General features: G+C 36.8%; 1 protein-coding gene across 7 annotated transcripts in view; it reads right to left on the minus strand.

The window, feature by feature from the left end:
* The window catches only part of PRLR (prolactin receptor), a 149,383-nt gene that overhangs the window by 8,686 nt on the left and 117,679 nt on the right, over window positions 1-23,018 (minus strand). For all 7 annotated transcript variants that reach the window (XM_064735640.1, XM_064735636.1, XM_064735635.1 and 4 more), the window contains 11 exons: window positions 13,574-13,687; window positions 12,459-12,591; window positions 10,220-10,389; window positions 9,252-9,418; window positions 8,297-8,438; window positions 6,177-6,309; window positions 4,778-4,947; window positions 3,370-3,539; window positions 2,285-2,429; window positions 1,368-1,467; window positions 323-392 (listed from right to left, as the gene is read on the minus strand). In XM_064735640.1, coding sequence (XP_064591710.1) covers window positions 323-392; window positions 1,368-1,467; window positions 2,285-2,429; window positions 3,370-3,539; window positions 4,778-4,947; window positions 6,177-6,309; window positions 8,297-8,438; window positions 9,252-9,418; window positions 10,220-10,389; window positions 12,459-12,591; window positions 13,574-13,643 — 1,470 coding nt within the window. In that variant the 5' untranslated portion in view covers window positions 13,644-13,687. The remainder of the gene's footprint in view (window positions 1-322; window positions 393-1,367; window positions 1,468-2,284; window positions 2,430-3,369; window positions 3,540-4,777; window positions 4,948-6,176; window positions 6,310-8,296; window positions 8,439-9,251; window positions 9,419-10,219; window positions 10,390-12,458; window positions 12,592-13,573; window positions 13,688-23,018) is intronic.

Here is a 23,018-nt window from a genome sequence, read left to right on the forward strand (position 1 = left end):
GTAGACATGTCTTGCCTCTGCAGCATAGCAAAAGACAGTGAAGAGCCTCTTCCTTAAGAACTACTAAGAAGTCCACAGAGGCATTTTCTTATGCCCCAAGGAACAGGGCAGTCACAAACCCTGTTCTTGAACTCCTGTTACAAGTGAAAGACAAAACTCTGACTCACACATATCCTTCACATATATAACTGGAAATTGTTGCCTATTTCCAACATTGAGTAACTGAAGCAGTTTTACATGTTACTGTGGTAACAGTTTGCTAGTACATAAGTTGGAACAGCAGGTTATGGTGAATTCTTTTGTTGTTGGCTGTGGTACTCACCTCCAGCAGATGTGTATCTACGCCTTTTATCTTTGGTCCTGGAACTGGTGGCAGGATAAAGGCCATCATTCTAAAAAAAAACCCGGAGCAAACATACCAGCTGTAAATACAGACACTAGCTCACTATTTGTTCTCCCACTTCCTCAGAATATGACTGAGATTTTAAACACTTCTCCCATATATTATATGTCCCAGTTGGACCTATGTCTCCTGTCTGCCTCTCAAGCTGTGTTGACAAATTGACAAATCCGGTTACAGCTCATACTTAGATGAATTATAAAAAACACACTAGATTAATTATAAAGCAACTTAGATGAATTTTAAAAATACACTAGTAATACAAAAGTTATTTAACTGGAAAAGTAAAATTATTAATGTCCTTTTAATTGTCATCTGTCCCTTAACCTCCAGTTCTCTAATACCATTGTAAATTCACCACTGCCCAAGAAAGAGTGAAGTGAGGCACAGCTCAGGAGGGCTAGTGGGGCTGTCTGTGCATGTTTGACTGTCACCTGACTACTGCTAAACAGGATGGCTTTTCCAACCACAGTTTCCATCCCTTTCTTCTGCTCAGCCAGTATTTTTTGTCAGACTTGTACAAAAGCAATAATCTTTGCAACACCTTTCTCTTTCAAATTTGATTGAAATTAACCAGGATTCTAAGAAATCATTTTGGAAATTGATAGAGAGGCTGGCAGAGAGACAATCTCATAATATAACCTTGTTTACTTTAGGAAATTATGACAAAACCCAAAAACATGTCTCCTACAGAACAGGGATACTCCAAGTAATGTCTGATGAATATTACATGACTAACCAAGATTAGTCAGATCTAACAGAGCTATCTCTAACTGAGAATTTAGCCTGGCTTCCTTAAGAAGCAGGAACACTGTTTTATCAGTTGCAAATTAAGTCAAATACCTATAACTAATAGTTTATACGCTAAAGTAAATGCTAGAGGATATTGAATCAAATATTAGAAGTCTATTTTTGAAAAGTTTTCTTTGATCTTGGACTCCATGCAATTGTGGAATTGGTGGCTTACCTGTACCCTTTCATAATCATTATCCAGCTCATAATTAAACATATAAGAGATGACAGGACACCAACGATGATCCACACAACCATATCTTTTACTCTAAAGTCTAAGAAAAAACAGAATTATTCAAGGACACACATCTAGCATATGTCAGCATGCCAAAAAAACCTCACAAATTACTTTTACTTTAAAAATTGGCCTAAACTGACAGATTTATTATCGAACAGAGGCCTTCAGCAGCACAGACAGATCTCAACAATCCCTGTAATATCAAATAATGAATATAATTTTTACTAATGGTACTGCACAGGAAATAAACTGTCTTGGAAAAATCATACAAAAATGCATGGAAAGGAAAATTTTGTCACAGCCAATTATACAGATTGGGTTCAAATCCAGTTGTACTAAACCTGTAGTCATTGCATTATTAAATACATATCATACAATTAATTAAATGCTGGGTAAAGTGACCTAGGATTACATATTTTGAAGGATTTTTATTGTAATGTAACACTTTTTATACTGAAGTGGTTATTTCATATTAATTCCAGATAAAGAGTAATGAAGAGCTGTTACTGTCTGAAGGCAGTCGCTCTTTGTTGTCTCTGTCACAGTTTTAATGCAGTTGCCAATGTTCTTTTAATTAAAAACTACCATAAAGAGAACAAATGAGGCAACAGACAGAAAGGACATGGTTTAAATAAGCAAAGAAATTATTCAACCTCTTAACTCTATCAGAAAGTAATGAAGGGGAAAGGTATTTGGATATGGTGCAGAGATGATAAAGATTTGGTTACCTTAGCAATGATGTTCTTATCTGTCCTAGGGAAACTAAGGGATCTGCATGGATGCCACAAACAGCTAACAACAAATATAACATTAACTTGCATGTAATAATTACAGAAGGGACGCCGGTCACTCACCAGTAGGGATCTCAATATACATTTCTGGGCTCCACTCACTCCACAGTCCATGGTGGTCTGGTTTGCAGTGAATCTGTACAATGTACCTCTTTCCAGGATTTAAACTGAACATTTTGCATTGTGTTTGCTGTCCAACAAAAATAGTCTGAAAATAAAATAAATGTCACAGTTGAGGTTTTGGTAATCAAGATGGGAATACAGAATGATTCTGGATATCTTTTCCTAATAATTGTTAAGTAGGCATGGAATAATGGTACATTAATTTTATTTCTATAGTTTAGCTTTCTAGGAGGTGGGAATGAGATCTGACTCTGGTGCAAATTAAACTGCTGTATAAAAACACATCATGAATTTATGGCAAATAGGTGAGGAGCTGTGGTAATGGTAGGAACTGCAATGGTGACAGGAAGAGGAGGAGGCAGAGATTAATGAGGGAGGAAGAAAACAGAGATGGAGAAAGAAAATGCAGAGAGGAAGAGGGAATGTGGAGTTGTGGAAATGCACAGGGTAATAAAAAGTAGGTCTTGCAATGGCCAGAGGAAAGTGCAGTGGGAGGGGGAAGGCAGGAGGAGATACAGAGGTGGTTTGGAAGTTCTGCAGACAAGAACGGCATGGAGTCAAATACCAATAGCTGGAGTCTTTAATATACCACTCAGCTGTTTAAGTTGTACATCCATAAAAAATTATTATTGTTGTGTGACCACTACAGTTACTATCTAATGGTTATTTATATAAATTTAAATTATTTACGTAATGCCATTGAGGCTTTCTGTTATCTAAGAAGTACCTGTGATTAAGAACAAATTATCATGAAAGAAACATGACTAAATGAGAAGGAACAATTTAAACTACAATGCCAATATGATTAATAAATAATGACCAAAATTAAAAACAAATACTTAATCACCTGCTATTGAACAGCAGCATCTGAGATACTAGCAGGAAATCACAGGTCACACAAGCACTTTTGAAAAAATTATGAACTATTTAGAGTGTCTGCTTCATTACATTCAGGCATGGGACCTGGCTGACAAAATCTAGCTGGTCAGAAAATATTATCTAGCAAAAACTTGTAACATCTTTACCTCCCATTCCTCTCCTTCTTCAGGCTTTAGTCGCAATTCATATTCAAGGGTAAGCCATCCAGATCTGACATCAGCCTGTGGGGGTGGAGACCACGTCAGGACCAGATACGGTTTTCTCTTCATTGACTTTTTTAATTCCAGGGTTATATTCACAGGAGGATCTGGCTGTACTGTTGAAATAAAAGAACTGTCAATAAGAATCTAAGTGACTTTCTTCCTTGCAGCTTAGGTAGAAATATAAAATGATGTGAGTGAATAGTTGCCACCTCCACTGGGTCTGGTAATTTAGAACTGCTACTGGAATATAGAAATCAAGAGTTTTCAGATAAATTAAGTATGGATTTAGGAATTTTAAACCCCCCCCCGAATAGTAGTAAGTAGTAGTAAGTATATTAAACTCATGTTGAGATTTGCCTTAAGTATTTCTCATAATAAACATTTTTTCCTTCATTTCCATTTATGGTTACTTTTCCCCACAAATGTATTTTGAAGTTAACATATTTGATGTTATGTTTTGAAAGTTGTGTTCTACTATAATCTTATCAAAGGAACACTGAAAACATGGATGCAGCTAATGAAACTTGTTTCCTCCATCTTTTACATTCAGAAAACACAGCCACATAACACCTACACTTCTAAGTAAGGATACTGAAAAGTAAACCGAAACAGCACATTAAAGCTCTGTCTGTATTTCAAAAATAAACCAAAACAGAACAAAGGAGTCAGACTTGCATCTCCCTCAGTTAAGAGGTAGAGCTTCTGCATATTGTGCATATATTTTACCATTGTCTGATCAAAGATTCACTGGGTCATTGCACTGAAGTAAAGTATAAAGCCATTTCTCCAGCAGCCTTTTTCCAGTTGCCAGACTCCTGGCAGCCAGATCCTTGACAACAAAATGGTTATCAAGGATAATGTTCCTTTCCCTTAGATAAAACCATAATTACTTGTCCACAGTCACTCTGTAGAAAAAGTCTTATAAAAAGACTGTCAGTGTATTGTTATAAAAAGCACTAATGCAGCTTCTCTTGGGTCTGGAAACTATTCTGGGTAATCAGATTTAAATATTATTAGTTAAAAGATCAAATTGATTTCTGTTGCTTTTACCGTGGAAAAAAGATTTTAGATGGACGATGTTTCTTAGGGTTTGACTACAAGAAATATGGAAAACCAATAAATATTTATCTGAACATAATTTTAAAGCTTTTAGCATTTTTGGCTTCTTCAGAAAATAAGATGGTAAAGGGATGAATATTGATTTGTTATTACAGGAAGGAATATCTTATTTGTATACGTTTTAAACTTGAATATAATACTACATACAAGGAGAGCTGGAATTAAAATTCTTGTGTCAAAACCCATGATTCTGAATAATTTGGTTCCACAGAAACTACTTTTTAACTCTTACCTATGTAAGTCACATCCACATAATGAGGATCAGAGACATTACTTCCCATTTCATTAGTTGCCCTCACAGTAATATTGTATATGGTCCAGAAAGAGGTGTGCTTTTTATCGAAGTAGCACGAATTGGGGCCTGCAGTTTTGTAATCTGGACATTCATAAACTTTTTCTTCTCTGAAATGAAAGAATCCCAGTGATTAGGTTACACAGACTGCAACACCTGATTTTGGTTACTTGTACTTCAGCATTATTTAGGGCTGGATCTGACTTTTCACACCTGGCAATGTGAAGAAAATCAGAAAACTGCTTCCAGACTAAAGAGCCATTGGACAGTCTCAGAGACTGTGCTAAGCGTTTTCCCCACCAAGTAAACACCAGAAAGCCTGAAGCATTTATGCTATTGCAGATGCAGCTGTGGGCTAGTACAGCACAGCTCTTCATTCTCTGAAAGCCACTGTTCACTGCACGGCCTAGAGCCCTTGCACATTTCAGAGACTGAGTAGAAGTGACGGCTGAAGTCTTCTAACCTATCTATTAAAAATTATGTATTTCCAATGTTCATCTCACACTTACAGGAATTCTGCATATTACACTAATATGCTTTGAGAATTTATTTGGTCTTTCATCTCTTAACTGTTAAAAAAAAGAAATTTACTTTGTACTCTCCTTCACATCCATACCCAAGCTTCCCAAAGTCAGAGGAGGGGTAGGAGAGAAATTTTACTACTAAGTCTTTGTTTTCATGCTCTTCCTAGATGTACAGTAACAAAAGAAAAAGCTGTGGATGTGGACCTCTCACTCCGCCATACCTGGCTGGACCAGTATCTGTCTTTTTACATTAAGAGTGGGCTCTCAGCTGACAGTTACAGAGTTTAGCATCTATTTAGGTAATTGCAAAGTAGAGCAGTTCTAGGTGAACTAAAAAGGACCAAAAAATGTTCACAAGACTTATTGACTCTTTCTTTAAAATGAATGTTTATCACTTTATCGGAGTTCCAAGGAAAGATTACTACAGAAACTAGGAAACATTCATGCCTTATGAATGCTAGTGCAAAACAAGCCTTATCATAAGATAAAAATTTTAGTATCTGCTAATTTTGGAAAGTTTCATTTCTAAGACTGCGTAGTTGAAGAGTTTTAGGACTGTGCAGTTGCACTGTTCACTAACACGCTGTTGATGAGCAATGAAAAGACAGAATTCACAGTAATTGTGTACCTGCCATTATAAAGAGACCAAGATTTAATATTTCAATCTTAGACATGCTGCTGCTTTACTGTGATGCCATAACATGGACAAAACTATGGACTACAGAAAATGGCGTCTCCCAAAATAAGAAACCAATGAGGACTGATTTTCCAGGTCCTTCCAACATAACACTGAATAACTACACAGCACTTATTACCCCTCTTTGCTGTAAAGCAAAGTGTGTTTGGTCAAGAGTCCTCCAGCTGAAGCAGGTTTCCACCAACAAGTAAATGTTTCTTTTTCAGGAGAACGGCACTTTATTATTATAGGCTTTTCGGGAGGTAACCTTTCTGTAAGAGATAAAGAAATGAACTAATTAGTAAGTTTAATCCATTAGGTCCACCTTGAATTTGCAAAATAAAGTCAAACAGAGAACAGGAAAATAGAAAAACAGGAAAACAGAAAAACAGGAACAGGGAAAAAGAAAAACTTGCTTCGGAGTGGCACAGGAAAGGAGGGACCATTTGTTCTTAGGGCAACAACTTGCTACTTTCACCTGGATTCAGAATTCTCTCTCACTGCAGCTGCACTGAAGAACAGTTTTAGTTTTCTGCCTGTGCCTTTCTTCCGCCCCAAAATCTAATAAGGAATGTTGAAATACAGTCATAGCAGGCTCTACAGAGTTATTTAAAATACACTCTACTATCCAATCTATTTTCTATGGTGTTCTGGTTTCAGCTAGCATAATTTCTCCTCAGTAACTCATATAGTGCTGTGGTTTGGATACAGTATGAGAATAATTTTCATAATAAAGGGATATTTTGTCACTAAGTCATGTTTATCCTAAACCAAGGGCACTTTTTTGTGTCTCCTGCACCATCAGTGAAGAGCTACAAAATAGAAAAAAAATGTTGGGAGTGACTACAGATAGATAAGTGACCTGACCAAAGGTCACCTGTTCCCCAGAACATCACCTACAGCATACGAATTTGGGAGTTACCCAGAACCAGTGCTCATCAGGATTCAGAAATGCAGCTGGCATTTATCAGCATTGGGTGAGAAAATATATTGTCCAGAATTTTTTCTCCCTTTTTTATTACCATCATCATCATCATCATCATCATCATCATCATCATCTACAATTATTATTATTATTATTATTACATTTTACTTTGTCTTAATGATTGAACTGTTCTTATCCCAACCCACAGATTTTACCTTTGATTCTTCCCTTCATTCCACCATGGTGATATATAAGTGGGCAGCTGTGTGATAGTTTGTTGCCAGCTGGGCTTAAACCACTACATACAAAACAAATATTTTTTCCAAAAGATGTGTTTAAAGACTATTCTGTTTGTTTAAAAGGAATGCTGTAATTTTCTTTTTTGATTTTAGGTAAAAAGGAAGAATGTAAATGTATGTCTATTTGTTGGCATTCTTGCCAGTAATTTTCTTCTGAAGTACTCAAATATACAAAGAGGCACGTCTCATATTTCACTGTAATGTTTTCATGTTCAGTACTCAGGCTACTTGCATGATTGCTCCTGAGCAAGTTTTTATAGTTTCAAGAACAGCACTTAAGAACTGGGCAGAGAAAATTGCTTGAATTTTGAATAGGATGATGCTCATCAAAATGCTGAGGTGATTAAAACTTTTACAGTTGTGTATTTGTGGCAAAAATATTCCTATTACATCAATAATATATATTTTCTACTATGTACAGCAGAGAGATTGATTTTTCAAATTTATAATTGCCTAAGGCTGATCTGAAAATGGGACATTTAAAAAATATTTTTCTATTAACAGTACTTAAACAATATCCATGCCAAATAGTGAATAATACAACTACTAACTGAAGAAGTTTTGAGGTTAAAGTGTCTTGCAACAAGATATGATGTCATACATGTTTAATGTGTCTACTCAAATTCAGTAAAACACAGATAGTGACTTCCATGTGATAATATCTGTAAGGACCATCAGGGCTTTCTGTCCGGGCTCTTATACAAAAAACATTACCTGATATTTATAGCTACAGATAAAATCAACATGGTTTTTAAATAAAGGGATAGGGACAATAAATTATTTAGGCATGTCTGTATCAGAAGTGACTTCCTAGTAAATCCCACCTTTTTCATCATAGCTAGTTTCAGCAGAGGGTCCTGACCACAACAACAAGATTAACAAAGCAATTACACAGGAAATATGGTAAAATGCACTGAGCACTACAAAGTACCCATGAGAGAGGCCAGGTTTTCAGGATTGTCATTTAAGCACCTTCACAGCATTGAACCTGCCACACTTTAAAAGCAATTTACAGAGCAGCAATCATCCACTCACCTTTGGGGATCTGAATGCTTCTTTCTGAGCTCCACTCGCTCCATTCTCCGAGGTCTAGCATGCAACGCACCTGAACAACGTACTTCACCCCAGCTTTCAGGCTGCTCACCTCATAGTGCGTCTGCATTCCTACAGATACTGTCTGTAAAAGAAAATGGACTGGGAAAATAATAAAGAATTGGACCACTTCGACGAATAAACCATAAAGGAACAGGCACGAGGTACTGACTTCTGAAGGTCAGGGATTCAAGTTGGCTATTTATAAGATATCAGTTACCAAGAAGCAAAAGCATGATTTAGCAGAAAAAAATCACTGCTGATTCTGATATTCAAGAAAATATTAAACTGTAGACTTCCTAATATGCCATCAGATCCATAATGCAAAGAGCATTACAAGTAGTCCAGCCCACATATAAACCTCCACTGAAATACTTCTCAGTGGCTTTAAGTCACTTTCTCAGACTCTTCTAATTTCTCCTCAGAACTATTTCAAAATGCATAGCATTCTCCATCATTAAGCAGCAACAAGCTAAGCAGCATTTAGGACACATGACTATAAGTTTAAGAATGACATTTTATCCTGAAAACTCAGCTGTACCACTGCTGAAGCTGATTCCTACAAATTTGGCAACAGGTGGGGAATGTCAATGGAATGGTTAAATGTGAGCGGGCCACAACAGAATTTCTGAGGGGCAGGTTGCCTCCAAATGATCATGTTGAAGAGGATGATGAAAACTGGGTTTTGTCATACATAATATTAGGATGATTATGTAAATATATTGAATTTCACAGACCACTCCAGTAATTTTCCTTATTTAATCAGATCTGGTTGCAATAATTTTTCTATTCTTACATTTTTATAGGACCAATTAAACTGAGACAAGAGAATTCACTTGAATAAAGAATTTATAATAATGAACAGATCACTTATAAAATAAATATATTCTTTCCTTACCTCCCACTCTTCCTTTTCCTCAGGCTTTAGTCGTAGCTCATAGTGATACATATGAGAATTAGAGCTGGCATCAGCTAATGGGGGTGGAGACCATTTTGCCCAAAGGTATGACAGGTTAGCATATGTGTTTGTTTCTAGAGAGAGGTTCACAGGAGCATCTGGCTGAACTGTATAAATGAATTGAAAGTGTGCTATTTAATTTTCTCTCAGAAAAAAAAACACCTCCTTTATATTTTGTATGTCATCATATTATTTTCAGATATTTCAGCACTGTAAAAGAATAATAAAGAAGCCTTACATTTTTCCTTTTCCCTCAATAAGTTTAACTACCTCCTGATTTCCAACAGTATCATCAAACCTTAAACTTTATTCTGAATTTGTCAGGCTAGGGAAATACAAATCATAATTTTATAAGGCCACTCCTGGAAAACTAGAATGTCAGCTCTTTCATAGCCAGAAAAACTAAGTATATTATAATTAAAATGATATATTATATGTGTGCGGAAACAAGATTGAAGTCAGGAATATAAAGTTCTACAAAAAGCCTGCATAATGCTCAGGAAATTGTTTTTACCCTTTCAAGACTGCAATGCCAGCAGTTAAAAAGATTTTTACATTTGAAGTATTTGGTAGTTTAACCTAATTTGAAAATTTTGTAATCTACATTGAGTCTAATTAAAATACTGCAGACAACTAGAAAGTGAAGCAAATTTTTCAGCTCAAGTTAAAATTTTTACATATTCATACATGAAATTCCTACAATCAAGTATGTAGTTACTTAACTTAGAATTAAAATGCAGTTTTCACATACATTTAACATGCATATTTTAGGTTATCTGTAAATAAACACTTCTCAATAGGAAGTTGTACATCATGAGGAAAAAAATCTTTCACCACTACCTATTCTGGGATTAAAAACTGCACACATCTCCAACTAGTTTGTTTTCCATTTCATTCTTTGATTTTACCTATGGAAGTTACATCCACATGCTGAGGATCTGAGCTGTTACTTCCAATTTCATTTGTTGCCATTACGGTGATAATATATGTTGTCCAGGGATTAGTGTGGTTTTTATCAAAGTAGCAGGAATTTGGACCTGATGTTAGGTAGTCTGGACATTCATAGATTTTTTCTTCACTGAAACAAAATTATTGAAAAATTTAGGAAATGAAGCAAAGCAGATAATATTCTAGCAACGGACTAGATTCAGCAGAAAAATCTAAAATGTTTGTGTGTTATATATAAAAAAATCACATATATAATTTATATAGATATAGAATAACCAGAAATTTAAATAAATTTAAACATATATATTTATTATACTTTAATATTATATATATATCTATAATCCCATCTCTGGGAAACATTTGGTACATATGTTTCATATGTACATATCAAACATATCAATGACATTACCATAAATGCTTCATTTACATTTTTACTGCAGTTGTTTTGATAAATCCTTTCTCTCCTTTGTTTATACATAGGAATAAATCAACAAAATAACAGAAACAGAAATTTCCACAGACAAAACAAAGAAATTTTAACAATATTTATAAGCATGTAAGAGGGAAATTAAAAATATTTACTTCAATTAGATAAGTTGCTAAATATCTTTGCATATCACCCTGAGAAATTAAACTTACGGGCCCTATGGCAAAGAGCTCATTTATTGGTTAGTTTGTTTTCAGCAAGGTTGGAGAATCATTTAGGTTGGAAAAGACCTCTAAGCTTGTCAAGTCAAGCTTTGACCACCTTGTCAACCAGACCAAAGCACCAAGTGCAATGTCCAGTCATTTCTTGAACACCTCCAGAAATGGTGACAGCCCATCTCCCTGGGTAGCCCATTCCATCCAATGCCTACCCCTCCCTTCAGTGAAGAAATTCTTCCTGAGGTCCAACCTGAACCTCCTCTAGTGCAGTTTGAGGCTGTTTCCTCTTGTCCTATCACCATGCCCTGAGAGAAGAGACTGATGGACACACGAGTACAGCCTCCTAGAAAGGCAATTGTGGCCCAGGTCTAAAATGCTTGTCAGAGCCTGGTTTCAGCAAATTTAATAAATGGATAAACACTCCTATCCTTCCCTAAGCAAAATGGCTCTGGGCAGTGAATTAAAATGTTCATTAAGCTTTTTGATGAAGACTGAAACATCTAGGCTTTCATAAAAAGAAGTTCCCAAATTATTGTTGTGTGTGGTAACTCCATTAAAGACTGCATTTTTTTCTGCTCAGTGATTTGGAATGTTTAAATGTTGCAGTGATTTCTGAGGCTTTATCTTACCTATTCTTAATCTCCCTGGATTTATAAAAAAACTTAGTCTCTAAACCTCCCTGCTTGCTTGTCCCTGTTCAAAGACTGTTTTCAGGAAGAAAGTACAAAGTTAAACAAAGATGGACAGTTTAAGTAAAGTTGCCAAACATATACACTTCATTCCTCAGCAGGATGAGGGAGTGATAATTACCAAAATATTAATTTTTGAGATGTTACACCCATGTCTAATTTCATGGCATTCTGGGAACCACTGACCACAAAACCAACAGGAGAAAAAAATTACCATAGTCCGGAGGGGGTTTTAGTGTGCACGGTAATGGACAAGCTCCTTGGCAGGGCTGCAGCAGCCCTCACTGACCCTGCCCAGCCCCTCCATGGGGACCAGGGAGCCAGGTCCCCAGTTTAGCTGGTCTCCAGCTCCACACAGTCCTGCCTTTCCCAGTCACAGCCCCCTGAGCCCAACCCATGAGCTGATGTCCCAGCCCAGCGTGGCCTCAGCCTGTCCCTGTCCCCAAGGAGGTGACCAATGCCCAGGGCTGGGCTGCCCCCCTCCTGCCCTGCTCCATGGTTGGGGTGATGGGAGATCTGCTGCCCTGTGGTGCCCTTATGCTTCAGTGCTCAGAGGGGACCCCATTCAGCTGAAAGCTTGTGCTTCCCAAAAAGATGGGCAACCATGCCTTTGTTTCCAGCACATCTTCAGACAAGTGTGATTTTTGGTAGATGAGTTTCAGGACGGACAGGCTGAAGATTTGGGGCTTTTAGTAGTCATGTTTTCTTCCAACAAGAGAAGCCATGGATTTTATGCAGCCCCTGTTGTCTATCTAAGATTAAAATGAATTCATAAAAACAACTTTACAAATGAATGTTGTCATTCTCTTGGTCTGACAAAACCCTCACCTGATCACTTACAGAGTACACATGCACCACTTGTTACCTGTCCTTGCTGTAGAACAGGGTGTAATTGTTAGGGAGTCCTCCGTCTGAGCCAGGCTTCCACCAACATGAAAAGGTTTCCTTTTCTAGAGAACGACATCTTATTATCTGAGGTTTTCCAGGGTATGATTGACCTACAGAAGTGCAAAAATCCAACTAGTTCAATTAGAAGTTGCCAACGATTTTGGATGCTATTGTTGAATGATAAAAGTCAACCTAGTATTCCTTTTTTGAAGACAATAAAATGACACAAAACTGTGGACTGAATTAAGCAAATAACTCTGCCTGGGAAAAGGATCAATATTCTCAAAAAGGTAAATACACTTTACATCAAATTTCTAAAACAGCTAGTAGAATGATTTTGCTTTTTAACAAGAACATTTATTATTTACCTAAACTCAAAATGGTATATTTATCTCAAAATTAAATGACAAAGATGGGAAATAAATATATGACCTTTAGGATTTGTCTCCATAAACATTAAAATTTTGTATCTTCAGATTATTTCAAGATTAAATTTCAACTTTGCAACAGAACTAAAATACCATTCTTTGTGCATAATTGAGGTAAATTATAGGTGAGAAAATTATAAAAAAAAGGAAATCAATGGGCTAGATAGAATTTTTTGGGTACTGGCAACCTGAATGTATTCATTCATTGTTCAAACATTCCCTGTTAATCCAAACACATTTAAGAATATTTCCTGTTAAGACTGCATCTTATTAACTTACACCAAGAATACAGACCACGCATTCACATTCATTTTAAAACAACAAGCGTGTGACGTTTTAACCTAAGCTTATCTTTATTTCATTAAAGTTCCATGTAATTATCTCAAATAGAATAACTATTCATATGCAAAATCCCAAGAAGGTGACAGGTATAAAGTGAATATAGTGTTTCAGCATTGCCACCAAACAATCCTTAAATTAATCACGTAAAAAGAAAAGACAACTCCAGCCATTTTCAAAGTTGCCATAACAAACTTCAGAAGAAAGCAATTTAAAGAGGTACATGCTCCAGTGTTCGTCAGGATAGATGGGGTAAAGCCTCAGACTTTTCTAAAGAAAGTGTCTTAAGGAAAAAAACAAGTGTTTCAGGAAGTGTTGTACTTACCAGGCAGACCTAGTGTAGTCAGAGCAAGCTGCAAAATAATTGGGACTGATGAAATGAATCTCTGTTTCATGATGCCTGCCTCTCCTCAGGAGGAAGTATGAGATCAAGGGCTCACTGAAAAACACGCCATCATGCAACAGTCAGTAACAATGCTCAGCATGTAATACGTATCTCATGACTTGACCAAAGTCCTTTTTGAATTGCAGGTAATTGATTCTTGCTCTCTCTCAAAAAGGTGAGGCAACACCAACAGTTCCACTTCAGAAGCTGAAAACTGGAACCTCAGAGAAGCAGGTAGGCCTTCCTAGAGGTCTCTGAATGATTAGCCGTGCTAGGATTACAATTTCTTAGCATTAACAAATCTTGCATATTTCTTTGGTATCTTGGGATACCAGGTTCTTATCTTAGAGTTCTAACTTCTAAATTAATTAATTAACCTAAGAAAGCAGCCTTTTAGCAACAAAAATATACTTTTTTCCCTATTGATGCAAAGAAGAGGTCAACATACTTGAACTCTGAAAGTCCTGAAAACAGAAGGCAAATAGAAAAAGTCCAACATTCATTAACAAGTTTATGATTTTGATAGTCTCAAAACTTCTCTATATTTAAGACTGTCAGTGTTGAATTCATGATCCCTTGAGCTGAAGAATATTTCTCTTTCAGTAAATTCAACCAATTGTTTTTACTGTATTTGATTTTGCAGTAAATTTCAGGTGAAAGACAGATTTGCAAGTGGTCCCCAGCTGGGACCAAGACCCAGTCCCTGCCGTGGGCTCTCACCACTAGATGTCCTCAGAATTCAGGTTACAGCTCTGGGTGCTCTGGAGTCCCTGCTGCTGCTAAATCTGTTGGCTTAGCCTGAAGAAACGACGTAACGACTTGAAGCAAACCTCCTGCTTCTCCCACCAGTACACTCCCTGCTTGGAGACGACTGCAGTCAGCTGTTGGATTCTCGGTAGCCAACCTCAGCCTTCGAAACTAAAGAAGAATATTTTACTGCCTCAATAGGTGTCCTTATCTCAGCTTTCCACTCCTGCGCCTAGCACATTCACAGGTAGATGTATGTTTGCAATCCATTCCGCGTAGCATAGCATGAGAACAAGCTGTGTCCTTGGTGAGGAAAAATCCTTTGTGGTTCATCAGATGACTAATTTTTCAGTATGCAATTAATTTTCTACATCAAGAAACTGTAATGCATCATCATACAAATGTTTTTCAAGCACAAAGCCAAGTGAAGTATCAGTTAATGAAGCTAAGTCTAAAACGTGTTTACTGTGGACCATGTGGAAGAGAACAACAGTTGGCTACATTCCCATATGCCACTATGGAATATCTAGGCGTGTTTCAGGCGTGTAACCAAGCTACAGGCTGGAAAATTGCATCTGGGTTAGTTTTAAACTCACTCAGAGCATTTTGTGCATATAAAGACTGTGAAGAGTGAACCACTTAAATATAAATTCCAGTTTGGTGTAAACACAATGCAGCTTTTATTACTGTAAACAAATGGCAGAAACAAACATTAGTGTTTAATGTCAGAAATTACCCAAAAATAATTTTACAGCCCCATAAAAATGGGGCTATATAATGAGGAACCCAGATGATTAGGCTCATAAAAGGCACATTTTTCTCAGGTGAAGGTGAAATAATGAAACTACAAACAGTAACTATTTCATGTACATATGACAGTATTTACAATATTTTATTACTTCTAAAAATAGTTGGAACATTTGCAAAACAATGTGCTTTAAAGCTAACAGTCATATTGATAAAGAACTATTACATGATTTTTTTTTACTTTTATGTATGTATCTTTCTATGGGAAGAATTGACAAAAGAAAAACTGATTACAATGGCTGAAAGAATGACATTTTTTTAATACAACAAAAAGGAGGCATCATCAAGAAGGATCTTTACTAGAGCACTTTTCAAGGAAAATGGGATGATTTTGTAAACTGAAGAACGAAATTAATAGTGAGAGGCAGAAATTAATCCATTAAAAATTGTATTTTTCCTTTGGAGCTTTTGAAAATGAGATGATTGTGAACCACTTCTGTAATATGGCTGTGCAAAAGAACAAGAGGGATATAGGGAAGGACTGTGGACCTATTAGTGTCACAGACTCAGCTCTGTCTACAGTTCTGGTAATCTACACTCGGGAAAAAAGAACCAAACAGACTTTAGAACACAGCTATCAACATGACATAGAGACTGTCTCATGATGGTGATTTAAAGAATTGGCTTTGTACTCCATGCAAGTGTCTGGTTGTCATCTCCAAACATAAAATGAGATAAGCATCAAAAGAGGGAAAATAAGAACGAATAACATAAGAATGTTTCCATGGTCACTTGCTATTCAGTATTTGTGACTCAAATAGGGCTTAGAAGGCTTCTGGAGATATGTCTTGTTTTTTGAAAATACTTGCCTAATAAAAAGGTAATACTCACTTTGTCATAACTGTATCTAAAGTGCATCTTCCCTATATTTAATGTTTTCATAAAAGGGTAATTAGTGTTTTTGAAGATGCTATGAGGTAATGTCTCTCTTTTAGGACTGAATGCATTCTTTCATAAGGGATGCAGTGGATATTGATTTGCCACAACATGATCCAAAATCAAGGGTTGAATAACTGATAGTTAAAAGATCATATGCCTCCTTTTGAAAGTCTTGATTTAATTCCAACCATGTTATTGCATTCTGACATTCTATCTGAATTTCTGCCTTTTAACACAGCTGTTAGATACTATTCAACAGCTGTGCATCACATGCCAGAATGCAGCGCTCCTTGATGGAAATGGAAACTATTACTGCTGTTTCAGAATGCACAGAAAAATTAGATTTTCCTGTAAAATAGAAGAATTAGATATTCCTGGAATATATAATATAATGAAAACTGCAGGTTTGAAAACTGTGCAGACAATACTACTAAATAAAGATGAAAGCTAAACACCAGTACTTAAATCAGGTGCCATGAAGCAGAGTTGAGAGAAACATGTCCTTGTTCTAATTGACTTTTAGCTCTTGCATTCTTTCATTTCTTTCTTTCCTGGCTCTGCTGATGGATAAATTGCTTGAGACTGACAGAGAAGTCTTTACTCAGTTCTGCACAGATGGAAAAATTTTCTATCTGCAACGTTTTCAGGCTTGCAGGAACAGGAACAACTGTGTATCAGCCACTGGCAATGACATTATGTGCAACACAATTTCTGCTTCTGTGGCTAAAGAAATCAAAAGCCAAAAGTACTTTACCAATCTCTACTGAAAAACTCTGGCATTTCCATTAGTCATGATGATAAACAACGTTCATCTTTCAGGCCTGGGGAAAGACAGTTTAAGGAGCTCTCAAAACACCATAGTTCATTACCATTTGAAAGGCTGAACTACAGCTGTATGAAACAAAATATAAAAAAGGAAGCCAATAAAGCAAGAATGTGAGAGTCTGTTAGACCATCTAGAACATTCAGCTGTACTGTGGACATGGCTGGAGTGTGCCCTCCCACACAGAGATCACAAATGCCAACAGGGATACATGTTCCTAGCCATGGCCAGAGCATCATGGACAGATGTGTTTCTAATTGACAGTGATGGTTGGGATTATACAGCAAATTAAAAGCCGTAGATGTGTAGTGTGACCAGAGCTCTGTTTTCCCTCTCTGAATGAGCCCTAATTGGATGTCTCTGAATCCCTCAGGCACCCAGCACTGCCTTCAGGGTGATGAACAGGCTCCAGAGAGGATAAAGGGCTGAGGCCTGTCTATGATCTGAATTTCTTGTGACTGATTCCAGCTGGCAACTTTAGGCACATATGTTCTCTGGTGTATTTTGTGAGGAAGCCTAGTACCTGCTACTAGCTATGAACCTAGATATTCAGTTAATTTACTGGGATTTGGGACTTCATATTTCTGTGTTGCATAAAATGGGACCAGTGGCAAGGACTTTTAGATTTCACCTGAAAAGCCTATATATGGCTTTATATTATATCTTTCCAAAATTTCTCTCTTGTAAGTCACCCCCTAACAACCCTTGGCAGTCCTTCCTTTGATTAGCAGTCAAGATGTGATAACGAACAAAACAAATTGCCTCACCCATGGAGATACGTTTCTCAGTCTGAAAGACTTGAGTCAATTTTGAAAAAGGAAAATAACAAACCCCCAGAGTCTTGAAAACAGACCTTTACATCTCCATCATAGTATTTAGACTCTTAAATCCTATTGATTTTACAGAACTGAGACTGAAATTTTCTTAAGAACTCTCACTACCTAAACTGAAAAAAAAAGTCAAGAGAAGAAGAAATTACCATTATCATCTTTGCAGATGACGAACCAAGGTAAAGAATGCTAAACACTTCTTTTATAGTAGAAGTGTAACAAAAACTACAACCTGAACATTTGCTACAATTTTTCTTTTCTTTTCTAAATACCACCTCTACTGCCTTTGTTTTCCTACAAAAACTAATTTAATGCTTTAGCTAACAGTAGTAATCCTTCTCTACCAGTCTCACATTTCCTGAATATTCAATTTTCTTCAATTCAAATATTCAAGTTTGCAGGTTTAGCCATAATTTCAGGATTTATTTTTACAGCAGTCTCTAACAGAAAAGAAAATCGTAAGTTCCAAAGAGTAAAATTTTAGAGACAGAAAGCTAGAACTTATATTAGAACTTGAAATATGCTGTGCATTCATCTCTACCAGCTATCAAGCTCAACTCCACAATCACTATCTTCTTATAGTAATTTTAGGTATTTTTTTGATGGATAGCATAGTCATAAAGTATAAAATCAAATTTTCTACCTAGGGGATTCATGCATGTGAGGAAGCTTTTTATGCCTCTCTTCCATGAATATCAGATTATTTGAAAAGTTGAAAAACAAAAATTCTATAATAGTGTGTTTCTGAAAGCATCACTACTTTATTTCTAAAACATAAAGAGAGAAAAGGTCACTCTGTATTAGCTGTTGTAGATACTGACACTCTAAGTAAATACACTTAAACATTGAGAGTGATAGAGACAGTGGTAAAATACTGTACATGGTTCCCTTTATCTATTTCAAACAAAATTTTGTAGCAATGAGCTTTGGATGCAGTTTAAATTTACTCATAAACTGTGCTACGCTACTTGTTTAAAGGCTAATCAACATCTGCCCAGGCCAGGACATGACCAGATAAAAGCTGAGAGGGCTGGGGGAGGAACTCTAGCAGCCTCATCAGTGAAAGTCAGGTGCAGGGAATGAGCTACACCTGACTACCAAAGCACAGTCAGACTATTGTCCTCGCGTGTAGCTCACCAAACAAACCTGCTTCCCCACTGACTCACCGACTGAAGGAGGCAGAACACTAGGGACAGAGCAGAAGGAAGGCACTGGGGAGAAAAGGAAAGGTTCAAAGTGGACTGGGGTGAGACAAGAATGGGAAATAAGGGTACTAAACAATTCCGTTCAGTGTAAACCTGTGGCTTGCCAGACTGAAACATGTGCCTGATCATTGTAGTCTACCCCACAATCTCATTATACCCTATTTCTATCTCCTGTCTGGGTGGACCGTTCTTAGGGGTGCCTTTGGATGTCAGTGAACTCTCAACTGGATTAGCCAGTGAAGAAAGAGCTGGATTGCAAACCTCCAGGTTCAAATGCAGATCCCACACAGCTGGGGCGAGCAAGAGAATGTGGGACCAGCTACTAGGTCAGCTAAACATCCACAAGTAGCTACTGGGGCAGACCATTTCTTTACATGCAAATGCACACATACGTATGTAAATCTACACATTAGGGGATTGTTGATGTGTGTGGCCCCTGTGTGGGTTTTGTGTCCATGTATCCACCCACTGGGAGCAGCTGCTCAGCTTTGCTATAGGCAGAAACTGATGTTAGGGACCTACAGCAACCTCACATCTATGGGGCTGCCTGATTTGAGCTGACTAGTACACCAACATGCAATGTTTTACCAAAACCCCCATATTTTGTTTAATAACTTGCTCTCTGCCTTCCACTCCAAATACACTATTTTGTGAAGAAAGAATTTAGATGGGCAATTTACCTGCCAGAGCAATAAAAACTACTCATACATTAGGTAACTAACTTTGAAAACACTAGCTTAATCATTGTTTTTCTAACAAAATCTGTCTGTAAACAATTTGAAACAAAATAGAGTATTTTCTAACTAACAATAAGAATGGTCTGTATCTCCCAGAGACCAGGTGGGAAGACATATTACTCAATTACCAGGATATTCTTTTGTTTGGCTCCATTTCAGTAAAGCTAATGAGAGCAATAAAAATAGCATGAAGTTATTTGGCAGCTAGACATTGTGCCATTAGAGAAGAACAGATTTAATTGAGGGTGATAAACGGGGGGTTTTTATGTGCATATTTAAAAGGGCATCAATAATGTGCAGCTGAATATGGCAGAAATAAATGTGTGCAGTTACTCAGCCATGGCATAAGGTGAAATGTAGTTTAAAGACAGAGCTCAATGAATGGTTCCTGCTTTAGAGGGGACGGAAATCTGTTCAAGAGTGTGCCTGTTGGGACCACTGTTTGACTCAAGACTGGCTAAATAGAATCTTCTACTACTTTGTACTACATCAAAACATACAATTCTATCCTTCCAGAAAAATTTATTCTGCTTTCATTACTTCCTTTTTCAGGAAGTGGATTATGAATTAGTGGCATGTCCCTACATGTGACTGACACAAAATGTGTTTTTTACCAAATTTGCAACAGTGCTGCAAGTGCTGGCTTCATCATATCACCAACTGGAAAGGATCATGATAAGAGTAAACCTTAACTTTCTGCTGTAACCAGAACAACGTCTCTCATCCAAGTATTTCTACATCAAACAATCATTATTCAAGTCATATTTATAGTGATAGTCCTGAGAACAGAGACAGAATCCTGCTGTCTCAGGTACTGTATGAAGAGTTCTTGCTCTTGAGAACTAAAAATATAAGTAGCCAATTAATAATACAGCATGGAAAAAAGGGATCTAAAAAGCAGGTCACACTTGCATATTTTTGGGTTGAGACGAAAGATTATTTTATTGGTAAAATATTGTCAAAATATCCCATAAACTGGAAAATGCCTATGAACCATCAGTCTTAGAAAATTTATTTTGGAATGTCACAAATTCTTTTTCAACCAAAGTCAATGAATGAAAATTTTGAAAATTCCAAAATGAACAAGTTTCATCAAATCACATAAAGCATTTTGTTTTGCAGTTTTCCAGTAGCATATTTTCTGAAATCTAATCAAATATTTGTAGGTTTGCCATTTTTGCAATAAAATCATGGTATGATGAAAAATTTCTGATAATTTTAATTATACACAGAATTCCAATGAGTAATGCAATGGCATGAAAATCTTGCTATTCTGACATTTCTGAGGGAAAATGCTGGTGTAGAGGTGAGGAGGTTTTTTGCAGAGAGACAAAAATTATGAAAAATTTAGAGAAAAAAAAGGAACAGGACTTTGGCTGTAGTAGCAGGAACACAGTAAGGGACATAAGTGTCCATAAGAGAGGTTAGTGGGAATAAGCCAATAGGGAATAACACAGAAGTGGGAAAGAAGGAACAGATAGTAGAAGGTCAGATGAAGCTGTAATTTTGAATGTATTCCATGACCCCTTATGAGTTACAAAGCTCATAAAAGTTACAAAGCTCCAGTGGATGCTGACTCCCAAGAGTCAGGCTGTGGGGTTGGATGGAGGAGAAGCATCTCTGGTACTCCTGTACCTGCAAGCATCACTGGGGTAATGCTGAAAAAAGTTGTGACCATGGCTGTAGAGCAGCCTCTTTATTCACTTGAAGTGGGACAGCCCATTCTGGCCGGGGCTGGGTCTGGAGTCTCTCCTCAAAGCTTTATGACTGTGGTAATACTCTAAAAGAAAGAACCTGGCTGCTGGGGAGTGAATTTTCTTCTGCAATCACAAATATGCATGGCAATTAACAGTATTAACAGTGGGAGCAGAGAATAACAATAGTTTTCGGTTTCAGTGTTCTCTTTCTCAGGAGGCCCTCAGGGAGGCTGTAAAAGTAACTGTTTCTTCGTGTTTTTCTGAGACTTATTGTACACTTACACTTGAATTGTTTAAGTGACTGTATAGTTATTGTGAGAAAGAATGCAATTACCAAAAATTACTACTCCAATCAAACTGATAAAACGGTCAATATTTTATTATTTGTGAGCATGAGCATTTCTAAAACACCTTCCCTAAGCTTCAAACTTGTTGGTAAAAGAGCTTTGTGGCTGCATGGTAAAGGCCACTACTGATGCCATGTACAGGTAAGTGGCACATTGGTTAACTAAAGGAATGAAAAAATGTTATCCTGGTAAATCTAAAACCAATTATTTGAGAGAAATTGCTGACAATAATGGGAACACAACACTAGTATACCTTTAGCCTTCAGTGAAGCTTAAAATAACAATCTTTTGGCACTCTTAAAAACATTATATCCCCTTTAATACTGAAATACGTGGATATGCAGAGAGGTATCTTTCTCATGCCTAGAACTAATCTTGGTGTCATTTTATCTGTCTACACAGATACCTAACTCCAGAGTAGAGCTGTGTCTAACACATTTTATAAACAGATTATTCTCTACAGGAGTTCAGATAGATGACATTTATCTCTGATAGATAGAAAACACGCAATGTCCTCATGAGGAGAGTCTTTATACAGAAAGTCAAATGTTCAAGCTACTGTGAACTCCTCTATGCGAAGCCAGTAATAGTATCAATATTGCTCTATCACAACCCTGTTAAGTTCTACATAGATTGTCATCTTGCAGTAAAAAACAAAAAAGTTTAACAGTGGAAGAATAGTGATGTTCCTCAAAGCTGAAATGTGCATTCTGAGGAAATTGAATTCACTCTTTAATCAGGAGTACTAATTTCCCTTACGAATTCTTAATGATGAAACTACAAACTGAGAGAAGTATAGCACTAACCTGCTCTACTCTTCATCTTCAACTCAGGATGCTAAGCTTTGGAAATTCTCAGCTATGGTGAATCGTGGTTTAGATTCTTCCTTTGTTTTGAAGTATAAGGAAATGACCCTGAGGTTGCAGACTGTGAGATTTTCATGCACTTATTTACAGAATAATGGCTAACACTGCAATCTCTGGAGGTTAAAGGTAAATTCATTAATTAATTCATTCATTAACCAATTCACTTATTAACGCATTTGCTCAGCTCCTTAGGAACTGCAATGACAACATTGTCGACTATTGATGAATGATGATATTTGCATTTCTAACCATAAATTAAAATGTGTCAAGAATCTATTTGAAGAAACTAATTTTGCAAAGAAAGCAGAAGTTTCATGGTGCATCAAATTCAAAAATTAGCTTCACAAATAGATCAACTATCTATGGGATATTAGGTTTCAGAGCATGCACAGTATTTAGATTTAGGTAATAAAATGCTTCTCTCTTACCTTTGCTGTATTAAAACTG

Source organism: Zonotrichia leucophrys, chromosome Z, assembly GCF_028769735.1.
Source record: "Zonotrichia leucophrys gambelii isolate GWCS_2022_RI chromosome Z, RI_Zleu_2.0, whole genome shotgun sequence".
In the NCBI taxonomy this organism is placed as follows: Eukaryota; Metazoa; Chordata; class Aves; order Passeriformes; family Passerellidae; genus Zonotrichia; species Zonotrichia leucophrys.